This window comes from Falco naumanni, chromosome 1 (assembly GCF_017639655.2).
Source record: "Falco naumanni isolate bFalNau1 chromosome 1, bFalNau1.pat, whole genome shotgun sequence".
Classification (NCBI taxonomy): domain Eukaryota; kingdom Metazoa; phylum Chordata; class Aves; order Falconiformes; family Falconidae; genus Falco; species Falco naumanni.
In genome coordinates this window covers 33,807,262-33,833,288 of record NC_054054.1, presented here as the reverse complement: position 1 = coordinate 33,833,288, position 26,027 = coordinate 33,807,262, and the positions used below count along the sequence as shown (strand labels likewise).

Here is a 26,027-nt window from a genome sequence, read left to right as displayed (position 1 = left end):
AAACAACAGGAAAATAAATAAACATATAAAATATTTATGTAATAGGGATAAGATATACGTAGGCCAAAGCTCTAAGTCTGGCTTCTGCAACGTCAGATTTTGTCAATATTCATTTCTGAATTCTGTCATTATAATAATTAATATAAGAAACTGGACTGCAAGCATGGATTGCAGCCCTCATTTGCATATAGATTCATGGTACAGTCTGCATTATCTCTGGGCTCAACTAATGCAGTAACGCACAGAGCTGTGGCTGACTCCATAAGGGAGCAAAGCACAATACAGAGATATTTACGGTGAGATAACTTGGACAATGCAATTTCATTACCATTCACAGATGTTCAACCAATTTACAGGTCCATTTTACTGGTTCATTTTACCATCTCTGTGATCCTGCAGATAAAAAATAAATTAAACAAAAACACATTAAAAATAGCGTTCTCAGTAACACCATCAAGGGCAGGATTGCAAACTTAGCACTTCTCATAGGCAATTTTTACCCCCTATGGAGACAGAAGATGAAACTGTATTCTTCATTTTGTTAATACAAAGGGAAAGTCGTTATCATTGATCAGAACTGGACAGATTTCAGAGAATGAGGATATGGAGATCACTTTGGGGTTAGTTTTTTTGTTGTGGATTTAAAAAAAAAAAAAAAAAGTGATCATTAAACCAAAAATCCAAATCCAGATTTATTTGGTCTTGTCAAAAGAATCAAGGACAGTCAAGCATTCCATTCCTACAGGAACACCACAAAGTCTAGAATATAAATTTCATTTTAAAATTTAAAGCAACATGGAAGATGTATCCTGTTAAATATAAAGTAATAGTTGTTTGTTTCTGACTATGCAATTTGTATTTTTAAGGGCCTGTGGATGTTAATATTCTTGCTAAGTGTAACCCTTGTTTATCAAATCCATGTAAAAATGATGGAACCTGCAACAATGATCCAGTTGACTTCTATAGATGCACTTGCCCATATGGTTTCAAGGTAGGTACTGAATGAAGAGCAAAAGCTTATTGAAATGCAAGCTTCTCCTAAACAACCGTTAAGTTTTATTTGGCTCCTTTCCACTACTTTTTTATTTTATTATTAAATTATAATTGTTGTTCCCTGTGTAGGGTCAAGACTGTGATATTCCCATCCATGCTTGCATTAGTAACCCATGCCACCATGGCGGAACTTGTCATCTGAAAGAAGGAGAAAAAGATGGTTTCTGGTAGGTTGTTTTTAATTGTAACAGTGGGATGGAAAACTACTGAGTTTTATAGGCGAATAGATTTTGGTGTTAAATTTTGCATTCTCTGTGTTTGCTGGTAAGAGCACTGCAAAGGCAGATTTTCAGTGGTTCTGAAGTTTTCAGAACATGTTGCCATCCTTGGAAAGCTTCTAAAGCTTTGAAACTGTTAAAGACAATAACAAATGATTGTGATTAGTTGAGGCATATCAGGTCAAGACAACATAGTATTGACTCCATTATGCTAATTAATAGCTAGCTAGATCCCTGCTGAAAAAATCTCACAATTCATCTGTTGTCGTGTGTATTACTTCAACAGACAGCATGTAAATGATAAAATGTAAATCCCAATGAGACAGAAAATTAATGATTCATTTGAAACTCACTATGCAGCAGATAAACATGCTGTGAGCATTTTTAATCTTGGGTTATTTAATCACACAGTACAATTACTCCAGATGTACTTCATGAATTATGAAATAAAGTTCTTTAGCATTCTTACGTGAAATTATTAGTCATTTAATAATCTACACCTCAAGCTTGTTAGAAGTGACACTTCAAAAAGATACTATTCATTATCTTGCAATTCATTATGACATTATTCTTATTTTTTAATCCAAATTCTGCCCAAAGATTAAATAGTTTTCTATTAAAAATTAAGTGTATACATCTTAATACTATGCCTCTAGAATTTAAAGTGACAGTCGTGTCTCAGAACTTGACCTTTTTCATTTATTTCTTTTAAACACTACATACTTTGAAAATCAAAGCAATTACCATGAAAGACGCAGAAATTATAGATAGTGCATATTACATGAAAATGTATGTGTAGTCACGTTTGAGTGATCTTTTACATTTACTATTTTGGTGTATTTGTTTTGTGTAAACATACTTAAAAGCAAACAAATTACTGCTTTGAAGAGTTTTTGTTTATATATATATTTTGTTTTATACATACTAATAATAATTAATAAGAGGCTTTGTAAAAAATATACATGTGTTGTGCATTGAATGTTAAATATTGGTACATTTAATTGAATGATAGTGGAATACTACTTACTACTACTCCCTGATTCCATAGTCTTTTCCATGTGTTTAGCTTTAAAAAAAACAAAGGAGTCACTTTCCATAAAAAAATATAATCTAATCTTATAATACAAAGGTAGCACACTTTTCAGAAGGATTCCTCAGTGATTTAATTTAAGGAGTTCCTTAAGCTAAAGATTAAGGCACGAATTTAGAAGCCTTTTTTTCAGTAATTTAAAATACATTAAAAAAAATTGGTAACTTTTATTATATTTTTTTTACTTTATAGCAGACATGTTCTTTATGGATAATGATTATTAATTATTGTACCTATTAATTGCAGATCTTCCTGTCTGGACTCCCCAGCTAAAATGTCCATGTGGTTAGTTTTGTCTTCTGTATTACAGGTGCACTTGTGCAGATGGATTTGAAGGTGAAAACTGTGAAATAAATGTTGATGACTGTGAGGACAATGACTGTGAAAATAATTCTACCTGTGTGGATGGAATTAATAACTATACTTGCCTTTGTCCACCTGAATATACAGGTAGGAGTATAAGAGAAAGTACAGGTAATTCAAGAATTCCTAGCAGAATAGTAATATTTTTGAGTTTGTAGGTGAATTAGTCTCGACAACTCTACAACTGTCTTAAAGCCAGGTTTCCCTCCATATTTTTCTCCTATGTGTTTTTTAGTCAAAAATAGACAATACTCGCTCATTAATTCCTCTGTTAGTTTTGAAATTACAGTAATTTGATATTTAAAAGATCATTCAAAATATGTCCCTCCCTAGTCTTCACCCAGACACTCAATGAAGAACCTCTGTAGCTAAAAAAGATTCTGCTTTTATCCTGTGTACGTTATGTTACTAACAGGGCAGAAAAGGATCTGTGACAGTAGGGAACTGAATTTGGCACCCCTGGATGCTTTCCCACCTGCCGTTAGAAACATTAATGCAGAGTGTGACGCTTTCTGTTCTAGCACAGGAAGAAGAAAGAAAAGGGGTAAAAAAACCTCACAACTCATTAGTGTCTAATTATTTCTTTCTATCAGTTGAGATCCAGGTCAAAGCATTCCCCTCTTTTTGAGACAGAGGGTCTCTTGCTTGCTGTCATCATCTCTGTGGGAATGTAATATAGTTAGAACAGCAACACTGGAGAATAAGTAGGATCTATTTTTTACATTGATCTGTTTTATAGTTTTTCTAACGAGACATCTATTTTCTGTCAGTTAGTCTACCACTAGGAGAACACAGAGCTTAATTTCACAAAACTATGATTTGAAATGCTTATAAATGTAAAATCCACCATAAGTTGGGAATTAACTCTACTCAGTCATCCTATATCTTTACATTAATCAATCAAATTTGAATTCTGGAAAACTGGGAGGAGAAGTGAACTTATTAATCAATTTCATTTATTGAAAACACAGCCAACTCCTTTTTAATCCAAGATATTTCCATCGGTAGTTCTACAGGCTATTGGATTGCTCACATGTTTTAGGGTATTCAAATTTAAAGTCAATATTTAAATCTTGGAAACCCACAGTGAGTGAAGATGACTGAATGCAAGTATAAGAAATATAACTTCATAATATAATACGTGTATTCATCCAGTACTTACGCTGGGTAAATGTGTGGCAGAAATTTCTCCATACAGAATAAGCTACAATACCTATAGCAATACAAGTTGAAAGTACAAGTGACCAGAATAAGGTATTTAATAATCAGTTGATAGTCCACATCTGGAAGAACAGACATACTTTCTGCTTAGGAAAAATACTGTTTTGCCGGGTACTGATACCTTAATACCCAAGAGCAAATGAAAGTTCAAGCCTTAGAAACAAATAACAGCTAACAGCATCAATAAGTAGAGACAGTGTTTGCTGTTTCCCCTATAATTAATATTTCAGGTATATGTGAATCAAGCTTCAGCTCCCCTGGGATCAATTACTATCTGCTTTAAAAATGGGATCAGATATTCTAGTGTGCAGGCTAAAAGAAATAAAACTGAAATTACATCAGTCCAGTATTCCTGTTCAGTGGCTTCATGCTAAGAGGTTTCATTTATCTGTTGGGTAGTAGACCCTTCAGCTGCAAGGAGGACCCATTCCTCCTCTGCAGCTTTGCAGGTGTTTTTTACCTGTGTCATTCATGTCTTCATTTTAAACATTGCTCTAGGTGCATTTAATTGCTAGAATCAATAGCTTTCTGTATTCACAGTACGCCATAGGAAGTACTGTTCTGTATTAAATATCTGTGGAGTGGATACAAAGGCTTGTTTATAAGTGCTAGCCTGCCTAAAACTTTGATTAAGTGTGCCTGTTGCATTTCTGTAGTATTGTAATTGAAATGTACATTTTAATTTACAATTGAAACAGCAATTACAGCATTTCTGTATGCATCAATATGGTTAGAGCAAAAAGGAGAGAACAAATAATGCTAATGTTGTTGATGTTTCTATTGTAGTTGTGCTTTAGTTTATACAAGAATGTGTTTTTTATATTTAATTCATAGTTGTGCATAATTCTGAAAGGAAAATACAATCAGTTTACATGGCAAGTGTTTTTGTTTGCTAACTGTAATTCTTTCAGAAAAAGAGCTTTGCTTTTACAGACACAATGCCTACTCATAATCACTACTGAAGTCAGTAGGTCATGTGAGTAGGTGAGAATCTTCTCACCAGCTCTAAAATAAATCAAAACAATCTACTTGTAATCAATAAGTTCAGCTGTTTTGTTTTTCAAAAAATATTGAGAATTTACACTATCTCATCTGATTTTTGTCAACACCTTAACAAAAACAAAGACACGTGTATTTTTTTAAACATACAACGTTAGAGCCTCAACTCATTTTATAGATAGGTCTGGCAAAAATTGAAGCGAAAGTTCAGGTTTTTCATTCCACAGGATACAGTACAGAATTCTATAATATACTATCTATCTGACAAAGCATCTGAGGATAGGACACAATTTGTGAGACCCTAAGTCATTTTTGAGATTAATTGAAAGGAGAAGATGTAAAATGTTGAGCTAGGCAAGGGGTCTTCAAATCTGTCATCCTTGATATTGCATAATAATTAAATAACCTTCACTGCTAAGAATTAGACTGACAGTAGCCTGGACACATCGGGATCTAGAAATGGTAGTGTTCAGAATATAATCTTACAGTTGCCTCAAGTGTGTATGAGGTACCAAATTATTTATAGGATTTATTTTTTTTTTCCCACTCTGACCTGTAGCCTGATTTGGAAGATAAATAACAGAATCCCCGTCCAGTACTGATACAGTGATTTTTCATGAGGAACTTTGTAACATATGGATTTTGGTATCTGTTTTAACAGGTTAAAATCGGATATGCATGTTGCTAATGTGTTTTTTTTATAACAGGTATTTTTCGCTATATGAGTTCATGTACTAGCTGGGCAAAAGTAGGTTAACAGTGAGGAAAACAGGCTATATATTCAGTAGATGAAAGTATTTTTAAATTCAGAGATACTTATTTCTAGTTCAGAAAGTCCCTGAACTGTAAGTTGCTGGAGATTGAGGCAATATACATACCAGGAAAATACCACTGTAGGCTTGTCCTGTTCTCTTTTAATTCTGTTGGCAATACTTCGAATTGTCTGTGTTCAAGATGTCACAGCATATATGTACTGAATGTGGAAGTGCACCGGCCCAGGATACTGTTCTGGGTGAATGGTTATCTACAAATATGCTTTACGTTTTGGCAGCACAGTATAACGAAGAAGTCAGCTGAAACCTGCTGGTATAAAACGCAAATCATTCTTCTGTAAAGCTTTATCTTCAGGTGGAGGGCTCGTTAGAACTCAAATTAACTCTGAAAATACATACAAAACCTAAATAAAATGTTGTAAAGAATGGTGCAGTGTAAAACCAGTCACATTCTGACTTTTCTATACAATCCCTTGAGAATTGATACTTCTCATGTATGTAGTCTTGATTTTAAAAAACAAAGAATTAAAAAAGCTTATGATGTTGTTACTTAAGAATCAGGAATCCATTTCTCTCTAGCTCAGTTAAGTTTTAGAATTACATCCACAGTTACAGGTGGAAAGGCATAGAATGGTATTAGTACTATACTATGAGCTTTCTTAAGATCATAGACTGTAACTAAAACACAGTAAGCAAATGAAATCAGTGAACACTCAGGGTGTCTGATGAAACCCTGAGAAATAAAAGCATTTAAAATACCTCACTATGTCCTGCACTCTTTAACCTCACTATTCTTTTAACATTATCATCTCCTTTATTTTTAAGCTCAGTCTAGTAAACTTCAGGTCATTTTATGTACATTCTATAGATTACAAATCATTTCTCTTACTCATTATCATCAGTCATTAGATCACAAATCTAACTGATCCAGAAGTAAAACCTTTCTTATGCCACCGGTGGCATGTACTTCTTACCTTTTCTGTTTGTTTTGCTCTGCTGTAGGTGAGACACTGAAGCTTGCTTCATTTTGCTATACCAACCCCCCTGCTGCTGTAGTTGTGCATTAGCTTAATGTGCTATGCTGTTGTATTACAATGTAAAAAGTCTCTTGTCTCTTCTGTCTTTGTCACTGCAAGCTGCTAATCTGAATGAAGTGGAAAAAGGTCAGTTGTCTTTTAAGCCTATTTTCACTTACTTTGGTTTCTCACTTTCCTTTCCTTAAAGGTGCATGGATTTCAGTTCTTACAAATGATCAAATAAATCGTATATAGATATGATTTAGAAAGCTCACAGCAAATCTTCAAATTTGGCACTTGGCTCTTGCTGTGATTACATGTCAGAAGAATGTTGTTGAAGATGCAGATCACTGTGCAGGAGTACTTTAATACTAGTTTCATTGTCTTTTTTTTTTTTTTTTTTTGGAGATGTATTAAAAAGTTGTGCAGCCACTGATAGGACTAACAAAAAAGTTTACATGGTGATCTTCTCAAATCTTTATTCTCATCACCTTAAAGACATACCTTGGTTCCATTCTAATGTATTCTATGTTTTATAGCACTGTTTTGCCTTCATTTCTTCATTAGATTATGGTACTAGAAAATATGCTGGAGTATAAAATAGCAATCTTGCTCATCATTTCTCTGGCCTTTTCTTGCTGTAAATATCTAAAGAAACTGAAATAACTACATTAAACTGAGGCTGTGGTACAAGAAAGGTAATAGTGGAGAGATTTATGACACTAACTTTGGGTGTTCCTGATTTTTCATTTTTTTAAAGTTTCTGCCTAAAAACTATCTCACTAATGGAGATAAACCATCTTCTATACAATCTGATCACCTAGGCGATCTGATAGCTAACATAGGCAGTGACAACGTATTTATGAAGTTAAATATTTGGTTTTAAAAGCAAATGAATCATCTTGTAGTGTATTTGCCATTAATTTAATTTGATAAATATATTGTGCCATCTATAAAGCAATATGATATTTCACTAGTAATAATTTACTGTGAGGGTGGTGAGGCACTGACACGGGTTGCCCAGAGAAGCTGTGGATGCTCCATCCCTGGAAGTGTTCAAGGCCAGGCTGGATGGGGCTTTGAGCAACCTGGTCTAGTGGAAGGTGTCCCTGCCCATGGCAGGGGGGTTGGAACTAGGTGATCTTTAAGGTCCCTTCCAAACCAAACATTTTATGATTCTAAAAAAATATATTCATTATCCATGAAATAACATGTTGAGTAAGGCTTCAATTGTGCTATCTATGTTGATTAATTTAGGTATCTGATGAATAATTCTTATAGCTTAAACTCAGAGACTAAATTCCCTCTGTAACTGATGGAGAGAACAAGACATTTCCAGAAAATTATTCCATCCACAGGTGTTTCGTGCTTAAATGGTATTCTGTTTGGACATGTTGCCATATTTACATTTTACTATTACTTATCTGGACAGCAAAGATACCCTCCTGATTTTCTTTGCCCTTGTCACTTCCTAAGTTATTTTTTCTACATTGTTGTGTTACTATCCCAGTATGAAACTGGTTGATTTTATAAAGAGTACTTGTCTATAGAAAAACTAGGAAAAGTACAAGCCTAGTATAAATAAAGATAGATAAAAGTTGAGTTCTTTGTTATTCTTGGTTTTAATCTAAAAAAAAAAAAACAAAAAAAAAAAAAAAAACCAAAAAAAACAAACCAAAAAAACCACAACCAAACCAACCCCCAAACCAAGCAGATTACAGTAACTACTTTGAAATCTGTGATTCATGGATAAAATGCTGTCACTGTTTTCTAGTAGCGTAAATGAAAGTATTTTAGGTTTTACTTCCAAAAATTAAAAGAAAAACTTAATTTCTCTGTTAATGAAAAACAGTTTTTCAAATGGAATATAAAGGGTAGATGCTACTATGAAGAAACTCAAGTCTGCATTTCAAGTTGAAGCAGCTGTTACCTGTGTATAATTAGTCTTGCTGATAGTTTAAATGTCTCTAAATGTGATTAAAGGAAGAAAGGCAATGAATCCTAAACACAGCTATAGTGACTGTAAATGTATTACACAAGTGTGAACTATAATATATTAAAATTACTGATTATATCAAGAACAAATTCCTCACAAACAAATTATCTAACACCCAGGGGATGTGAAATAAGTTCAGCACCAAAATTAAGCAGATGTGTATGTGATACATACTTGTATTAGCTTGCCAGCTGAACAGTAAAGTCGGTAATGGTCTATATGTCACTTGAAGGATCAGTCAATTTCATCATGCCAGATATCTTTTGAACTGTGATAGTAGTAGTACGGGGGGGGGGAAAGGAGTGGGGGAGGGGGGCATAATTTTAAGTAATTATCTCAGTTTAGGCAAGCCATAGACACAGACAGATATAGATATTATTTTTTTTTATGTGTTTCAAAACATTACTACATGGCTGCCCTGATACTCCAAGAAAGGAGTTGAGTTACTTTTAATTCTTAGTAATCAAGTAAGTTTGCCTAAAATTTAAGCATGCAACTAATCAAATGCAAATCATGTCATATCAAACTTGATTAAAAGTTTAATTATTTCATTAAATCAGGATCATAATCCTCATTCTTGTAAGACCTACACGTAAGTGTTACAGCTTCTTAGAACAAAGAGATACTTTTGCTACTCTTGCTTTTCATCACTCATTGTAAAACTTCGTTTCATCTAGCTTAATATACTTCAAATGACTAATCTATATTAGATGTTCAACTTTAAAAGTAATTCTAATGCATTTTCATAAAGGGAGAATATACGTGGCACCCTTGGCAAGCTGAGCTACCTGCTACTAGTTTGATCACTGCCATTACTGATTCTGGTCTATTTCTTATCTTTTGTTTTCCTTAATTGTCTTAAAACTTACCTGCCTTAAAGTTACTATTTCTTTGTTGTTGTCAAATAGCAGGTGTAAAACCACAAGAAATGTTAAACTAAATAATCCCCATCTTACACTGAAATCCACAGTGCGTGGGATAGATGAACAGAGTTAAGGAATGGTGAAAGATAGAAACAATCCATCCATGAGTCAGATCTGGAGTTTGACTTTAATATCAAATTCCAAAAAAATGTTGAGGTTTGTGGTTATAAGCTGCATCCTACTATGACTATGAACTTTTTTTGATTGTTGGAAACTTTGTCCCTTATGTAGTAGATATTTTTATTTCTCTTTTCTGAATAATAACCTCAAGACTTTAAATAATTGATGTTGTCTACTGTTCATCAAAATCAAGACATCATAAAAATGCAGCCTTTTTCTGTATATGTTTGTTAAATGGCAGACATTTTCCAACCCCTCCTACACTCTACTGGCTCTTTGAGTCAGAAGTAATTAAACAGAGACCTCTAGTCAAAGAATCAGATAATAACATCTAATTGATAAAACATAAATACTGCAGAAGTTGACTCACAATATAGCGCAATCAAGCTCAGAAGCTGGAAAGGACATATATGTACACATATAAAATCCTGCTATTCTAGCAATTACCAGTAAGCCTATAATATGTATCTGTTATTTTAAGTTTGGAACAGTTAATACATCAAACAAGTAAACACATGATTTTTATAATTAAAACTGACCATTCTTTCCTTTGCATTCTGTCTCTAATTTTTATTCCAGTATCATACTCAGTTTTGCTAATACGCTAGTGATTTTAAGCTTGTTTCTTCAGTAAGGTTGCCTGTAATTAGCAATGTGACATTATATTCAAAAGCCCATGTCAAGTTGTGTTGAAGCTCTCCTCTTCGTTCAGAAATATAGTGGCTGACATAGGTTTATTTGACTGTATTTTGAATTTATTGCCCAAATATTCAAAATAACAATGATGTAAATCCTTTTTCACTTCATTGCATTGTTTCTCATTATTTGTTGTAGTGCGTGTATTTATCTATTGGAAAATCCAGAGTTAAGGGTCTGTTCAGCCTTGAGAAAAGAAGGCATAGGGGACACCTTATCACTATGTTCCAGTATTTTATAAGGGTGGCTACAAAGAAAATAGAGATTCCATTTTTACAAGGAGTCACATGGAAAAGATGAGTGGTAATGGGTACAAGTTACTGCTGGGGAGATTCCAATTGGACAGAAGAGGAAAAATTTTCACAATGAGAACAATCAGATGTTGGAATAATCTCCCCAGGGAAGTGGTGGATTCCCCAATATTGGACACTTTTAAGATTCAGCTGGACAGTGCTGCACCATCTTGTCGAGACCATCCTTTTGCCAAGAAAGGTTGGACCTGATGATCCTTGAGGTCCCTTCCAACCTGGTATCCATGATTAAGCAATTAAGTTATTCTGTGATTTGTAATCTCATCAAGTCATAAGAGTGAATTAACATACACAGAGGAAACACAAACTGACCTGTCAATCTAGCAAATTTACACCTTTGGTTGGTTAATCAAGGATTACACACAATTCATCATCAGTATTTAATAGTGTTGTGCTGTTTGTCTGCATCATCCTCTATATCTAGCTGCAAAGTCTCAGTATATAGTCCAGTCTTGACCTTGGAGGGTTGTGTTCATTTGGACTGTGCTGACCATGCAGAGTTCCACTGGCTGCAGTGCTACTCCATACCAAAATCTGGATTCCCTAGATTACTTAAGCAAGACGTCTTATGAAAAGTTATTGCTGGTTCTAATTAAACTTTGGAAGATTTTCTTAGGATTTTTGACACTTTATCAACTGCTTATTTTTAAACAAACTGGTCTGTTGCTTATTTTCCTACATACAAAAATGTTCCCATCTTTCAAAACCATAATTACTTAGCAAAGCTCTTGCAGAAGACTCAGTTACAATATTATTAGATGAATAAAAGAATGTACACACACATTGGTGTCAAGCTTCCTTGAATTGAGACGTTTTGTTTCACAATCTTTTTTCATTATTTTGAAGTATGCTTTGTGAAACATTGTATTATATGTCCCAAATCAGGGAACTCTCTAAGATTTCCTTCCAGTAAAGCCAAGGAGCCTAACTTGGTAAATCTGGTATTTCCTTCAATGCGTGTTGCACTTTCATCACTATCTTTTCATTTTGACAAAATTAGTTTCTCCCCTTCACCTTGTCTCAGATAAATTCTGAATAACACGTTGGTTATTCAGTACTCTAAAAGAGATGTTGCTTTACCAGGAAAACTATTCTTCCTTGGTTCAGATTCCATATGACGTACTTTTATTTACTTTTCTAGTAACTTTTTTCACAAACAGTTAGATTTTGGTGATGGGAACACTCCATTCAGAATATAAATCTGTTAACAGTACCAATTAAGACCTTGTACTTGGGTTATTTTTGTTTCTTCTTCTTCTAGGATTTACAATTTCGTTCAGAAATTCAGTGTCTGATGTACATATTTTGTATTCCAACTTGATTTTTTCTTGTTTTTCTTTTTACTGATTCTGTGTGCAAGTCTATCATGAATTGCTACTCCTTATAACAAAATTTTATATTTTATATAAAACTGACTTATTTGTTCATAGGGTTTTTTGCATTATTATTACACTACATGGACTGCCATGTTTACCAGGTCCTTTCCTTGATTCCTGTTTCCTTCCCTAGACTAGTTGCTAACAGACTGTTTACCTGAAAGCTCCCTCCAGTGATATGATTCTAACTTATTTGACAGTGCATATAATTTGCAAATGCAAGGGGAAAGTTTCCTTCCTTTTATGCTGTCACAGCACAGAAAGTCCTGTCTTTTAAAGACAGGTGGGATTTTGAATCATTGTTTCTCTTCTTTTTCAGCCTGTGCACTTTTCTACAGAGTACTTAGATCAAAGTCTGGCCATAATATCAAAAATACCTCATGATGTTTGCAAGTCATTTAGCTGCAGTAGACCTGGTAGTGTAACATTGATCTTATGATTTGATGTGGACATTTTTCAAAACTGTAAGCCTGTTTCAAACTTAAACTTCCAGTTGACCCTCAGTCTCTGTTCACAATTCATAGCTATGACTTGGAAATTAAGACTTTTTATGTGCCTTTCATGAGGTGATACAGCTTTCAGTGTAGTTCAGAAGATATCAGGGCTATCAACCTATGACTACAAAAATGCATGGTACTCTAAGAAATCCTGTATTTTATAAGTACCTGGATGGTGGGAAAAAAATAAATGTAAGATGGGCAGGATTAGACACTACTCAGTAAAGCTGTTTGCCACACAACAAATCTCAGAGTTTTGTGCTGGTAATAATCTAAGCCATGTCCCAAATACATGTCCCTGTAGCAAAATCAATGCCAGTTCAGTAAAGTTGACAGCAATAGTGAAATTGCTCCTATTATGCTAGTCCTAATTTGCCTTTTTCTAGGTATTTTGGGGGTTTTCAATGGAACTTTTACTGAGAATCTATCTAGAGAGAGCAAACCTCCAGCCCTGCTTGAAAAACGGGCTTGATATGTCACTTTCAGATAGACTCTAATATACTGTTAGAATTAACAGTCTTGGGAATGTTTAGAGGTGGTTTTGTCCAAGTCTTTTAAATACTGAACTGCCATATTAGCATCATTTGTGATTGGTGTGTCATATATTTTGAATTTCTGCATTTAATTTAATATAGAATATGTGTCATAATAAGATACTTCTACGTGTGTGTATATATATACATATATGTAGGCACATCTATACATTTCTAAGCCATACGAATCTGTACAAACTAGGTTTAAAAAAAAAAAAAAAAAAAACCCAACAGTGATTTTTGCTTATTCCACTCCATGTTCCTGAAAATTTGGATTCTCTATTCCCATATTTATATCTCACTCTTGAACATCGCTGGTCTTTAAACAGATTTCAGCTATTACAGCAAGTTCTGCAAACTGACTAAATGCTATGTGAAGAATTACTACCTCTTATAGATGTATTTGTTCGAGCAAAACCCTTTGAAAAAAGAAAGGGATCTGGTTTTTGTTTGATATCTTGTGGGATGCAAAGAATCCCTGGTATTTCAGGATTCTTTGTGCACTGACCTAGTCATAACAGTTGCACATTTCCAGACTAATAAGTCCATTGAGAGTTTGAAGAGGCTTTGAGGATAGAATTAAAATCCTTTGTATTAGTCATCTTCAGTGGCCTGCATTTGATCTTCATTCAGTCACATTGGTACTGACAGTTTTCCTGAGGACTGTTAAGTAGCCTGTGCTTGAAGGCCATTTTCTTGTGTTAACTCAAAGCTTTATTTGTTTTTGTAGGGAAAATGCACTACTGGCAAATTGGTAATGTGCTATCAATTTTATTTTTTTATTCGTTGTGTAGAAGTAGTCTGGATCTTTTGGATGGCTGCAAAGTACTTGTCTAGCTGGTTTTGGCTTCTCTCTTTTTGAGGATGTAGAAGTTGCATGTCTTATCAGACTTAGCTTACATGTTTCAGATGTGTTTTTATCCAGCATAACCATCTCTGGCTCTAGTTCAGCTTTGCCTTTCTCTCTATCCTTGCTTTAATGTAGACTGTTCTCAAACTCTTTCAGTTTATTTGTCCATCATTTGAAATAAGTTCTACATGCCTTAAGATACAAGTCCTGGAAATAATGTCTCAGGTCCTGGGTAGTCAGTATTCATGTTCAGGACATGCAGTTTTAAACACTTGTATGTAAGTACACTTGCTGTGGAAAGGACAAATTTATCTGGAGGATCTGTTGAACCTGTAAAACAAAACACCAGATAAATAGACTTTTAACCATCTACTGTTGCTTTCCATTTATTATGATGTGTAATTCTGTAATTTCAGAGAAGCCCATGCAGGCCACAAGACAGCTTCTGTGTTGTGCTACATACTTGGCAAGAAGCAGTGTAAAATGCAGAAACCTTATTACTTAATGACGGTAGTAGCTGATGAACTAATACATGCACACACGTGTGTGTATTCTGGAAGATATCTTCATTCATATACTCTCCCCAAAATCTTCATCCCAATGTTGTTATCCTATACCTTTCTCCCTTTTTCCAGTCTACCTGTTCCTGATCCTACCCAAATTGTGTCACTAAATAAATGGTCTGTCCTTCTTTCTCCATACCATATTACTGGTGGTTCTGTCATCCTCAGTACTGTGTTAACAATCGCAAGAAAGAGGTGAAGCCATTATATGTTATTTTAACCTCAGGCTGTCCTCCAGCAGATACTGATTCTTCAGCTAACTACAATGCAGGACACTACCACACTCAGATAAGTAAAACTGAGGGACACCAAATATTGTGCCTCTTTGAAGGAAAGTTCAGCTTAAGCAGTGAAAGTATCATCTCCTTTCTTCATTATTTTGGTGTACAGTTCTCTTGGCTCACTAGCTTATGTTTTATTACTTGACAAATGACAAGGGGTAACCCTACTCCTTCCATAATTTTAGGGTCTGACAGACCTGTGAGTCCCTGAATTCAGTAGGCACAGGGTTTATACCTGTTGATTAGACATGTATTCTTCATATGGATGCTGAAATAAGTATAGCTATCTTACAAACCAGGGATAAATTTTGCAAGTGCAGCATCTATGGTATCTTCTCATTAGTTAAACAGGGAACAAGACATTGCTGATCAGTTTTACACACCTGTAAGTGTTTCCCTGTCATAAAATTGTAAATAAAATTGTATTTTAACCCTATTAAAATATTTTATAGATTATACAACCCATGCTGGAAATTAGAGCCGCTGCTTCTAGCAGGAGGGAGGGGTAGACATTTGACAGATACTTTTAGAGTCACTGCTTCTAGCAGCAGGGAGGAGTGGACATTTGACAGATGGTTTTTTTTTCTTTTCACAGAACAGATTATAGATAATTTTGGTACATTAACAAATGCAAAAATTGGAGAGTCATATTTAAAAAAAAAAGTAGAAAGCAAATTTTAGAGTTACTGGAATTGTATTGACATGCAGTGATATTAACAGGCTTTTTTCAGGTAATAAATTACTTACAGTGCAAATCTTTGCATTTCTGTGTGTAATGTGCTTAGAAATAAGTAAAAGAAAAGCATATTTATGCCTTGTGTATCCTGGTGAAAAGAGATTCAATCACTAGTGTTTTGCTATACAGCAGAGCTAGATAAATATTGTAAACAAAAAAGTATTTTTTTCACAAAATTATCATTTATATCCATGGACAGACGATTGAGATTGAGCTATTTTTTTATAAAGGAGTTATCAGAAAGATTAGTATTTATCATTATTATTTATGTAATCATATTTATTTATTTGTGTTTATTATAAAGATAGTATTTATTATTATATCATGAAGTATGTATATTTGCGTGTTAACAAAAAAAACTGAGTTACTTTTACACTAGAAATGGCTACTTTCAGATCAATGTGAGATTTTCATTGAATTGATAGCATACATTGTATTTCAGGTGAGCTCTGTGAGGAGAAACTAGATTTCTGTGCTCAAAACCTGAACCCTTGCCAGCATGACTCAAAGTGTATCCTGACACCCAAAGGATACAAGTAAGTCTAAAATATCCAGTCCAACTGGATCTAATTTTCTATTTTTTTTTCTCCTGCCAAACTGCTTTTCCTTTTGTTTTAGTGGAAGCAAGTTCTATTTTCAAAATAATAATTTCAGTTATTATTAAGCATTACAGCAGAATAGGCCATTATTTTCATGTAGGTCTACATTATTATCTTAAATATGTTTTACTGGATTTTACTGATCCTTAACAGTTCTAATTCCAGTCAGATTTTAAATAGGAATGCAGAGTAGAGCAGTTAGTCTTTGTGACAGTCTATACAAAACCCTTTTAGTAGCTTGGACAGTAGGAAGATAATTGCATTTAATTGAAGTGGAATAATTATACTGCTTTCTGAGAAGTGATTGTGAAAGAAATTATTAGGAACATACACTGAAAGGTATAAACTAAAGAAGTCCATCCCCAGGAAAACTAATCTTTAATTGCATCATATCCTTATCATAATTAATTAGTATGCACAATTTAAAGTGTTTTTAATAGGCTTTAGGTTAATACAGGAAGCCTGCAGCTTTCAACTGTTGTAATAAGCACCTGTTTTATGCACAGTAGGCTCTTGTACTAAAATCAGATTATTTATTACCATTCCTACTACTTATGAAATACCATTTTATTTAAAACATGAAAAATATTCAAATATATTAAATATTCAAATGAACATTAAGTTGATAGTTTTCAACTGGAAAATAGAAAACTTGTTGGATTTCAGTTATTGTGTGCTGTGTTTACTTTCTTCATGCCACTTCAGTAAAGCTAGTTTGGCATCTTATACTTTTACTGCCTAGTTCATTAATCTTCCATGTTCATTTATGAGATTTAAAATCATAAAATAGCACATGCGGCAACTTCAAGAATGTATTTCACTTAGCTTTTTAATAGCATGCTTTATATTCTTTTTTCACTTCACTTACTTGTATATGTTGTTGAATAAAAATTGAGACATACTTGATTGAAGTACTTAAAGTTACACAGCTATTTAAAATCACTCTTGCCACTTCAGAGCAAATTTTGAATACTAAAAGAAACAACACCAGGGAGGGAATCACAGAATCGATGCAACTGATTACATAAACCTTAATTTTAAAAAGAATAAAATCATGTGGATGCATGAACTTGTAATATTTTCCATTCATTTTTCACGGAGTTCTAGATGTTCAGTCAGTCTAATTTATGAGAATTCCCTTAAGAAATGCCACTGGCATTAACGATGACATTTGTGGGGTGGGGGGTGGAGGGGGGGGAGGAACAAAACCCAAAAAAACCATTACATACTGTCTTGAGGATATGTGGTTTCTAGTTCAGTGGGGGCTCAGGGAGGGCAGAGGATGTGTTTGGAGACTTCCGTTCACTAACCATGGAGTATTTATAGTAAATCAGGCTAGTGAAAAGTCAAGAGGGAAAACTTTATGCACAACCTCTAAACTGTATAAATGGACCGTTGGTCCACTTATAGCTGTTCAGTTGACAAGGAAAATATCCATCAGTATAATACAAACCTTGGATTATTTGTCTCGGTTTCAGCAATTAAGCATATTGATTATTTTTAGTGTTTGCAACCACTTACAACATCCAGTAACACTCTGCATTACTCATAAATTGTTAGACTGTCAAAATTATTAATGAGTGCGCTCTATTTTAAACAATTCTTCAATGTAATGGAAGATGAGTAAGCATGTGTAACTAGCAAATCTGTTTTCATTGCATATATAGGTACCCCATATAATTACAAGAATAAACTCTATGGTGTATACACACAAAGTCACAGCAACTCATTTTTTTTCTTGAGTTTTATACGTCAGTAGTTCCTTAGCTTTGTCATAGGCACACTGTATTGTTAAAAGGCACTGTGCTATCTCACTTGCTTTCCTGTTTGATAGATGTGATTGCACACCTGGATATGTAGGTGAGCATTGTGATACTGACTTTGATGACTGCCAGGACAACAAATGTAAAAATGGAGCACAGTGCACTGATGCAGTTAATGGATATACATGTGTTTGCCCAGAAGGATACAGGTGAGAAAGATCTGAAGACAGTACAGACATGTATGCCTTCTGTCAAAGTTGCTTTTTTAAAAAGAAAACTAATTTTTCCTGTTTGTATTTAGTGGCTTGTTTTGTGAGTTTTCACCACCAATGGTTCTACCTCGCACCAGCCCTTGCGATAATTATGAATGTCAAAATGGAGCCCAGTGTATCATAAAAGAAAGTGAACCAATCTGTCAGTGTTTATCAGGCTACCAGGGTGAGAAATGTGAAAAGCTGATCAGTATAAACTTCGTCAACAAAGAATCCTATCTACAAATCCCTTCAGCTAAGATACACCCCCAAACCAATATCACTCTACAGGTAAGATTGTTTGTGTTGCAGATTCAGATCTGGAAAAGAGTGTAAATTACTTTTCATGGTGTGAAAAATTAAGTTGTACGAAAAATCAAAGTTGTCATTGGCTCACTTAAAGAGCTTTTCACGTTTGAGCTAAAAATCTAGAAGAGTCTCTGGAATAACTGTATTCATATTGAAGTAGATGGGCTTACTGAGAGGAAGAGAAAGACATTTTCCAGGTTGTCCATCAAGGACGAATTTCACAGTGAAGTCATATACTATGGCAGTAAATTCAGAGATTCATTTCATACAGCATTTTCATTTAATATTTATTTTTAGTTCTTTCTAAGTGTTTCTTTCTTTTACCTAGATCGCTACAGATGAAGACAGTGGGATCCTGCTCTACAAAGGCGATAAGGATCGTATAGCCGTAGAGCTCTACCGGGGTAGAGTGAGGGTCAGTTATGACACAGGATCTTATCCAGCCTCTGCTATTTACAGGTGAACCCAGATGAAACAAATTTCTAACTGAAACAAAACATGTATTAATTCCTTATATCAAAGTCATATTTTTTAAATATATGTTTAAAAGAAATAGATGCAAATGAACATATTGTCAGACATCTAAAACCTATTAATTTGGCTTGGAAAATAACTCTAATGCAGATATGTCTGAAAGACAATATATTATTTGATCCACTAAAACTAAGTAAGTTAGCTTTCAGCAGAATATTTATACATTTGTGTAAAGCTCACATGTGGAAGTAGTGGTTTTTCCATGTCGTTACTGCCAAATAATTTCCTACTGTTCAGGGTAAAGTACAGAACTATACTGCATAAGCAGAAATCAAATGGATGTTTCTCTTCTCTTCTGTGTTAGGCAGTCATATAATGTGGGACTTTTCCCTGGCAAGTGAAGAGAAAGCTAAAAACTTGATTCTGAAAAAAAGGCACTACCCTTGAAAAATAAATGCTTTTTGCTTCCAAAGTCATTAAGAGACAGAATCCACATATGCTTCTGGAGCTTAATTTTTCATGGTTTTTTCAGTCAAATTTCTCTGGTTCTCTGAAAAAATGCCACCTGAATTTCTGGGGAGGTTTTATGTTACATTTCAAGAATTTGCAGACAGACATTGCAAGAGTGATCAAAAAGACAACAGGCATCACTTCTTGGCCTTGATTTGCCCTACTGTTGCTATAAATACATTCAGAAGTAAAGGGGAAGTGATAATGAGTTTTTCTTGAATCTCCTTTTTGCTGTATTTACACTTTTTGTGTTGTAAAATTTTATCTACTTGCTGGAGTTTGTAGCAGCTGACCTTCTGCATTCTATTAGGGACATTTCATTGAAAATGATTTTTAGAAATGATTGCACACAAATAGCAATATAAAATCAAAAGCTTGAGTTTATATAGCAGTGAAACAATACTAAACTTTGTTAGGTAATAACACTAAGGGAAATGTGGTTTTAGTAGATTACTAAAAGCATTCCACAGAAAAACCACATGCCTATAAAGTACAATATAAATTTGTTTAGTAAAAAAATAGCCTTTTACAATAAGCATTTTAAGGTTGCTTTTATTTTCTGATGCATTATGTATTTCATAAGGGGTTTTTTAATATTGCATGAAATGGTTTAACATGTGGAAATTGTATATGGGTTTTAATGTTATAAATTTTCATATATTAAAAATAGGATTTTACTTTACAGATTTAAGTATTTACCACAAATTTTAAATTGCATGAAATATTCACTTTTGTTGATAACTACAATTCAAAATAAGATTATTTTAATTTTCTATCTGGAATAGTGCTAAAGAAGAAGTTAGATTATTTTGTCAGGCATTTATTTTTGTTGATATTTATTTTGATAGGTACAGCTGTCAGAATAGGAAGCAATAGGAATTAGGATCATATGTAATTTCAAGTTATTTTCACTCCCATTTGTTTAAACTATCAGGAATACTTCTTTCCATTCATTTATGCATTCTCATAAATTTAATGCTTTCTCCAATATTATTAGAATATAACAGATACTGGTAATTCACTCTTGTCCATTTTATTTGATTGGAAAACAATACTCGTATAGGTAAAATTAAAAACCAGAAATGTAGATGGAATTAATAACAAAATAAGCAATTAACAAACAGTCCCAATTAGGTTAGTGTTACAGAACAATAGAAGCATCTTCCCTACATGGTTGATCTGTTCTTTTGAATTATGTGACAAGTGGAGAATGCAGGCGCAATGAAGAAAGGGATGGGTCATGTAGTGAAGTGTTACAGGGTGACACAGTTGTTTAGTCAAGCAGATACACATTTGTATTATTGTTATTATTATTATCATCATCATCATCATTCCTTTCATTTCAAATAAACATGATGGTAAGTTTACAGGAGATATTTGAAAATTGTCATGTAATGGTATTACATCAATGTAATCAAGTCTTTTGCCCTCGAGAGAAGTGCGTACGTTGGAAGCCATGTGTACATTTCCACATTTGTATCTATGTTTGTGCATCTAGTGATCACTGTACAAGTTAGATATTATTTCATTTTTCTTTCAAGTTCTAGAAAGAAGTATGTTGTAGGACAAGATCTTTTGCACATTATACTCTAATTCCTTCATCCTTTCCAACCTATTCTAATTTTTCTAACATGTTTCCAGCCATCCCTGTTTCCAGTTCTTACTGTTTTACCTTCCTAGGATCTTTATGACATTTTCTGTGCTTTTTAAGGTCTTTTTACCTTTTCACCTATTTATTGCATGCTGTCTTTCTGTACCTTTGTTACCTATTAAAGCTGTTTCCTGTCATGTTTCCTGTCCTTCTTTCAGTCCTTCCATTTTGTTTCTTTCCTCCCTTCCCTCCCTTCATTTTTTCTTAAGCCAGCTAGATCTGGTCATCTTTGCTCAAAAACTGCTCACAGACATAATCTAAATTAACCTACTGATTCAGTTTTCCTCTTTCCTATTTTGTCCTTCTCGGTCTCCTCCTTGACTCAATTTCCAGTCCTGTTGTCCTGACAATCCACTACCATCCATTACTCTGAGTCTTACTGTATTCTAAATATTACTCAGTCCGACCTCTTTCTCTTTTTTTTCTGTAGGCCTAATTTTTGCTTCTTCTGAATGAGAACCACACAGTTGTTTTCCCTGTCCATGTAACCTTGAGCTAGCTAAGGCAATACCTTCCCTTTGAATGGGTGGGCAGGCCCAGATTGAGCAGATACTACTGTAGCCCAAAAGCACAGCTGGAGGAAAGGTGCTGATCATCTGCATGTTGAAATATAGTCAGCATGGATAAAGAATTTAGGGATCTAGCCCTCCAGTTTCTGCAGACTTCCATGTTTTCAAGATTTTAACACCTTGCCTTAGTCGATTTTCAGGATGAGAAATGGGTAGACATGGTGCCAGCTCACTGCCAAATCTCATGACCTGCAAAGCAGAGTTAATAGAAGCATAAGAGATAGGAGTGTGTGTGTTCACTTGCGAAACTATCTGGTCTGTTTAGAAAAATAAAAATCCATTTCAGGAACCGTTTGGTGTGGAAAATTTTAAAAGGAACAGTTGAAGCTTACTAGAATTCTAAACAGCTAAAATAATATTGTGAAATAGTGTTGTGGGTTAACCCCAGTAGGCAGCTAAGCACCACACTGGCACTCATTCACCTCCCCTTCCACCCGCAGTGGGACAAGGAAAGAGAAAGGGAAGAGTAAAAGTCAAAAAATCATGGGATGAGATAAAACTAGTTTAATAACCAAAGGAAAAGTGGAGGAAGAAAGAAAACAAAACAAATGCTGCAATTGCAGTCACTCCCTATCTCACATAGGTAGACCAATGCTTAGCCAGTTCCCAAGGAAAAGATGGCTAACCTACCCCTCCTCTCCATTTTGCTACTGAGCATAATATTATATGATATGGAACATCTCTTTGGTTATTGTGGGTCATCTGTCCGGTTGTGTCCTCTCCTAACCTCATGCACACCACTGATCTATTCACTGCAGGGGCAGAGTGAGAAACAGAGGCCTTGACAGCATGCAAATGTTATTCAGCAACAGCTAAAACACTGGTGTATTATCAGCATTGGTTTGGTCACAAATCTAAAACACAGCACCATATCAGCTATTATGAAGAATATTAACTCCATCCGAGCCAGATCCAGTAAAAAAACGTAATGAATTATATAATCAAACAAATTAATGTGTTATGTTTTATCAGGGAGATATCAGGAAGACAAAAGACCATTTTTAACTCATAATTTTTAACAATGAGGTTAATAACAATTTGGTAACAGGGTAGATAGTTTGAAAACTAAGGTGGGAAGTTGCTTACAGTGAGAAGGACAGAAAGGAAATTAAAAAAACGGAGAAGTTTATCAAGACATTTACAGATTTCATTAAGGAAGTGAAGATTCACGGATAGTGTAGGAAGAAAAGCAAGACAAGTTGTACTCCACGAAACAGTGATGAAGTGCCTGAAAAAGAGGCCAATACTTAAAACAAAACTCCAATAGAGAGATTCAAAAAGAAGTTTTATAATAAAAATGGCAGTCAGGAAATGGTATGTTGAAAAGGAGTCAAATGGGAGCTGTAAAGCCTACAGAGGTGCTTGCAGTAGCAACAAAACAAAGTTACAAACATATGATTTAATCATGATAAATATGGAGACTCAAAAGCAACAGCATTCTAGCTGTGTAGAGTGAATGAGAACCGATTTACCAATAGGAACTGGCTTCCAAAAGAACCATCATCCCAAAACCACTCATCAGTCAATCTGAGTAACAAGATGTGATGTTGGCAGTGCCAATACCAATAAAGAAAATTAATTCATTGGAGAAAGTTATTTGGGAAAAGTTGATCCAGTTGAGTTTGTTCTGTCGGGACATCCATTTTTAAAAGTTAAATGATGTTTACACAAAAATACCCCAAGCCTTTTCATTCTTTAAACTAGTTTTCATCATATATTTATTGGAAATACGGGAATATTCCTTCCCAAATCATTTTTCTTCTACAGAGTTTGAAAAGCCTTGAATTAGTTTTCCTTACAGCTTTTCATTAGGATCTATGCATTTTGCTCTCATTTCTCCCAACGGGAAATGGGCTAGAAGTAATGTAAGTGCATTGGCAGGAAATATTGCACATATATGCCTTCTGTTTGTTTCCCCTTTAATTTAAATCACCCTTACCTAGGAAGGCTCCTCTCTCTGCAGTAAATTTTTACCAGTAAACCAGTTTAAACTAGAAGCTTTTAATAATCACCCTTAAAAAAGACACATTCCCTTTACGCATTATGTTTCATTCATCCCTGGAATGACCTCTTGCTATAAAAATGCATGTTCTGTGTTGCTGTCATGAAGTTAAATACTATTCTGTGAAAGGCTGAAAAATTGTAAAATAATGCAAGTTTCCTTGGAACAAGAACATAATATTACGTTTTCTTGCTTACTCAAGTCAAGAAGTCATATGCATTTTGATACAGGATTTGTTGAAATGTGTTAAGTGAATCCTGGCACTAGTCTAATTGCTTGATCACAGCAAACAAACCTCTTAATACCTTGATTAGACCTTACTTGTTGGGAATGATGACCTTTTCCTTCCTCCCCATACAACCTTGCGATCCCTCTCCTGCCTACTCCCACAAAGTGTTTATTCTGCCAGTGTCTGTGCTTTCACATAGCGGAGTTTATGTTAAGCATGCGTGCTGCTATTCAGATCTTTTATCCATATTGAGCTGAGCCTGTCCACATAGTTAGAGTTAGTAATAAATAGCTGAGAAGCTATTTAACGTGTCACAGCTATAACACCATGTGAATGCTTCTGATCTGTTTCAGGAGAAAAGCAGTTAGGTTAATTAAAGCATTGCTAAGGATGTTATAAGGTAATTTGCTTGATTTTTGCCTTGAGATTTAGGAAACTAATCCCTTTCAGCTATACTGCTTTCCTAATGAGAAGACATAACTGACTCTATGACTGTTCAGTCCATCTCAGGCTATCATACAATCACTTCATTTAAATAACTTTTTGCAAAGGCTTAAGCTCACTTATTTGATGGTGCCCTGAAGCAAATAAAGGCTCTCATGGGAATGGTTATAATGTCTGGTCTCTGGACTACATCTCATTGTCATAACATCCGTGCAGCCATACATTCAGCTCTTAATTCTCCAGTGGAAAACAGGGTAGAAGTAATTTAAGTTCAATGATATATTCAGTTCCAGAACTGAATAATAATATTCTTCTTTCTCTTACGAACTTAAACTGTGTTCAAGTGCAGACTATTTACTCTGCACTTAAACATTTGCTCTGTAGCCACTAAGGCTGGTGGTAAGCACAGGCAACCATTTGTTGTACTTAGTAGCATGTGTAGGCTTGTCCTTACACAGCAAAAGCACCATGCTTGAAACAAGCCTTTTCTGCATGACACCCTTTAGGCATTCTCCTTCTAGTAGGTTCATATCTTGTTAGTAAGGAAAGTTAGAAGGAAATAGTATATATAGGTAGGGGGAGGGGTGGGGGAAGCATACAGTATTTATTGTACTATCCAGAAGCTGAACACACAGAAATAACCATGCCTAATAAACATAACAAATTACTTTATTGCTAGTGTAAGTAGAGCTATCTGGACCAATGATGTGATTTTGTCTGCTAGAACTAAGGTTAGATGCAGTTCCATATTCAATTAAATAGTAGGTTTCTGTATCACTGGAGTCAACTCAGGCCTTCACATTTGCAAAATATGTAAACCCAATACTATGCAACATGTAGGAGACACCCACACCCACACACATATGCAAATAAGATCTTGAAATAACATTAGAATCATAGAATAGTTTACGTTGGAAGGGACCTTTAATGATCATCTAGTTCCACTCACTTTGCTGTGGGCAGGGACATCTTCCACTAGATTAGGTTGTGCAAAGCCCCATCCAGCCTGACCTTGAATATTTCCAATGATGGGGCAACCACAACTTCTCTTGCAACCTGTCCCAGTGTTTCACCACCCTCATATTAAAGATTTTCTTCTTTATGTCATCTTCTTTTACTTTATAGATTCTAATTTTAGTCTTCATAGATTTATCTAATTTTTATTCTTTATAGATTCAATCTAATCTAAATCTACCCTCTTTTGGTTTAAAAGTTACCTCTTGTCCTATCACTACAGGCCCTGGTAAAAAGTCCCTCTCCATCTTTCTTGTAGGCCCCCTTCAGGTACTGGAAGGCCTCTATAGGATCTCCCTGGAGCCCTCTCTTCTCCAGGCTGAACAACCCCAACTCTCTCAGCCTGTCTTCATAGGAGAGGTGCTCCAGCCCTGTAATCATTGTTGCAGAACTACAAACATTTTTGTGTTCAGCTTCCTGCCTAGTCAACAATCATCTAGTAAACATCAATTGATGTTTAGAATATCATCTATATTTATACAGTTCATTATTTGACGAGGAATAACATTGATTGAAAAAGGGCTATTAATTTACAATAGATATTATTAATCAAGTGTTACTGAAGGGGTATTATATGGTGTTAGCCATTAAGCGTAC

The 26,027-nt window shown here is 34.7% G+C and overlaps 1 protein-coding gene across 13 annotated transcripts in view; it reads left to right on the top strand.

Moving 5' to 3' along the window:
• Nucleotides 1-26,027, top strand: part of SLIT2 (slit guidance ligand 2) — a 266,218-nt gene that overhangs the window by 227,016 nt on the left and 13,175 nt on the right. For 7 of the 13 annotated variants that reach the window (XM_040588517.1, XM_040588507.1, XM_040588496.1 and 4 more), the window contains 8 exons: nt 867-991; nt 1,123-1,220; nt 2,672-2,811; nt 6,854-6,880; nt 16,058-16,151; nt 18,049-18,186; nt 18,279-18,519; nt 18,866-18,996. In XM_040588517.1, the coding sequence (XP_040444451.1) occupies nt 867-991; nt 1,123-1,220; nt 2,672-2,811; nt 6,854-6,880; nt 16,058-16,151; nt 18,049-18,186; nt 18,279-18,519; nt 18,866-18,996 (994 nt within the window). Of the gene's footprint in view, nt 1-866; nt 992-1,122; nt 1,221-2,671; nt 2,812-6,853; nt 6,881-14,451; nt 15,859-16,057; nt 16,152-18,048; nt 18,187-18,278; nt 18,520-18,865; nt 18,997-26,027 lie in introns of those variants that run through there. The other 6 variants (XM_040588463.1, XM_040588502.1, XM_040588486.1 and 3 more) reach the window with 4 other exon arrangements.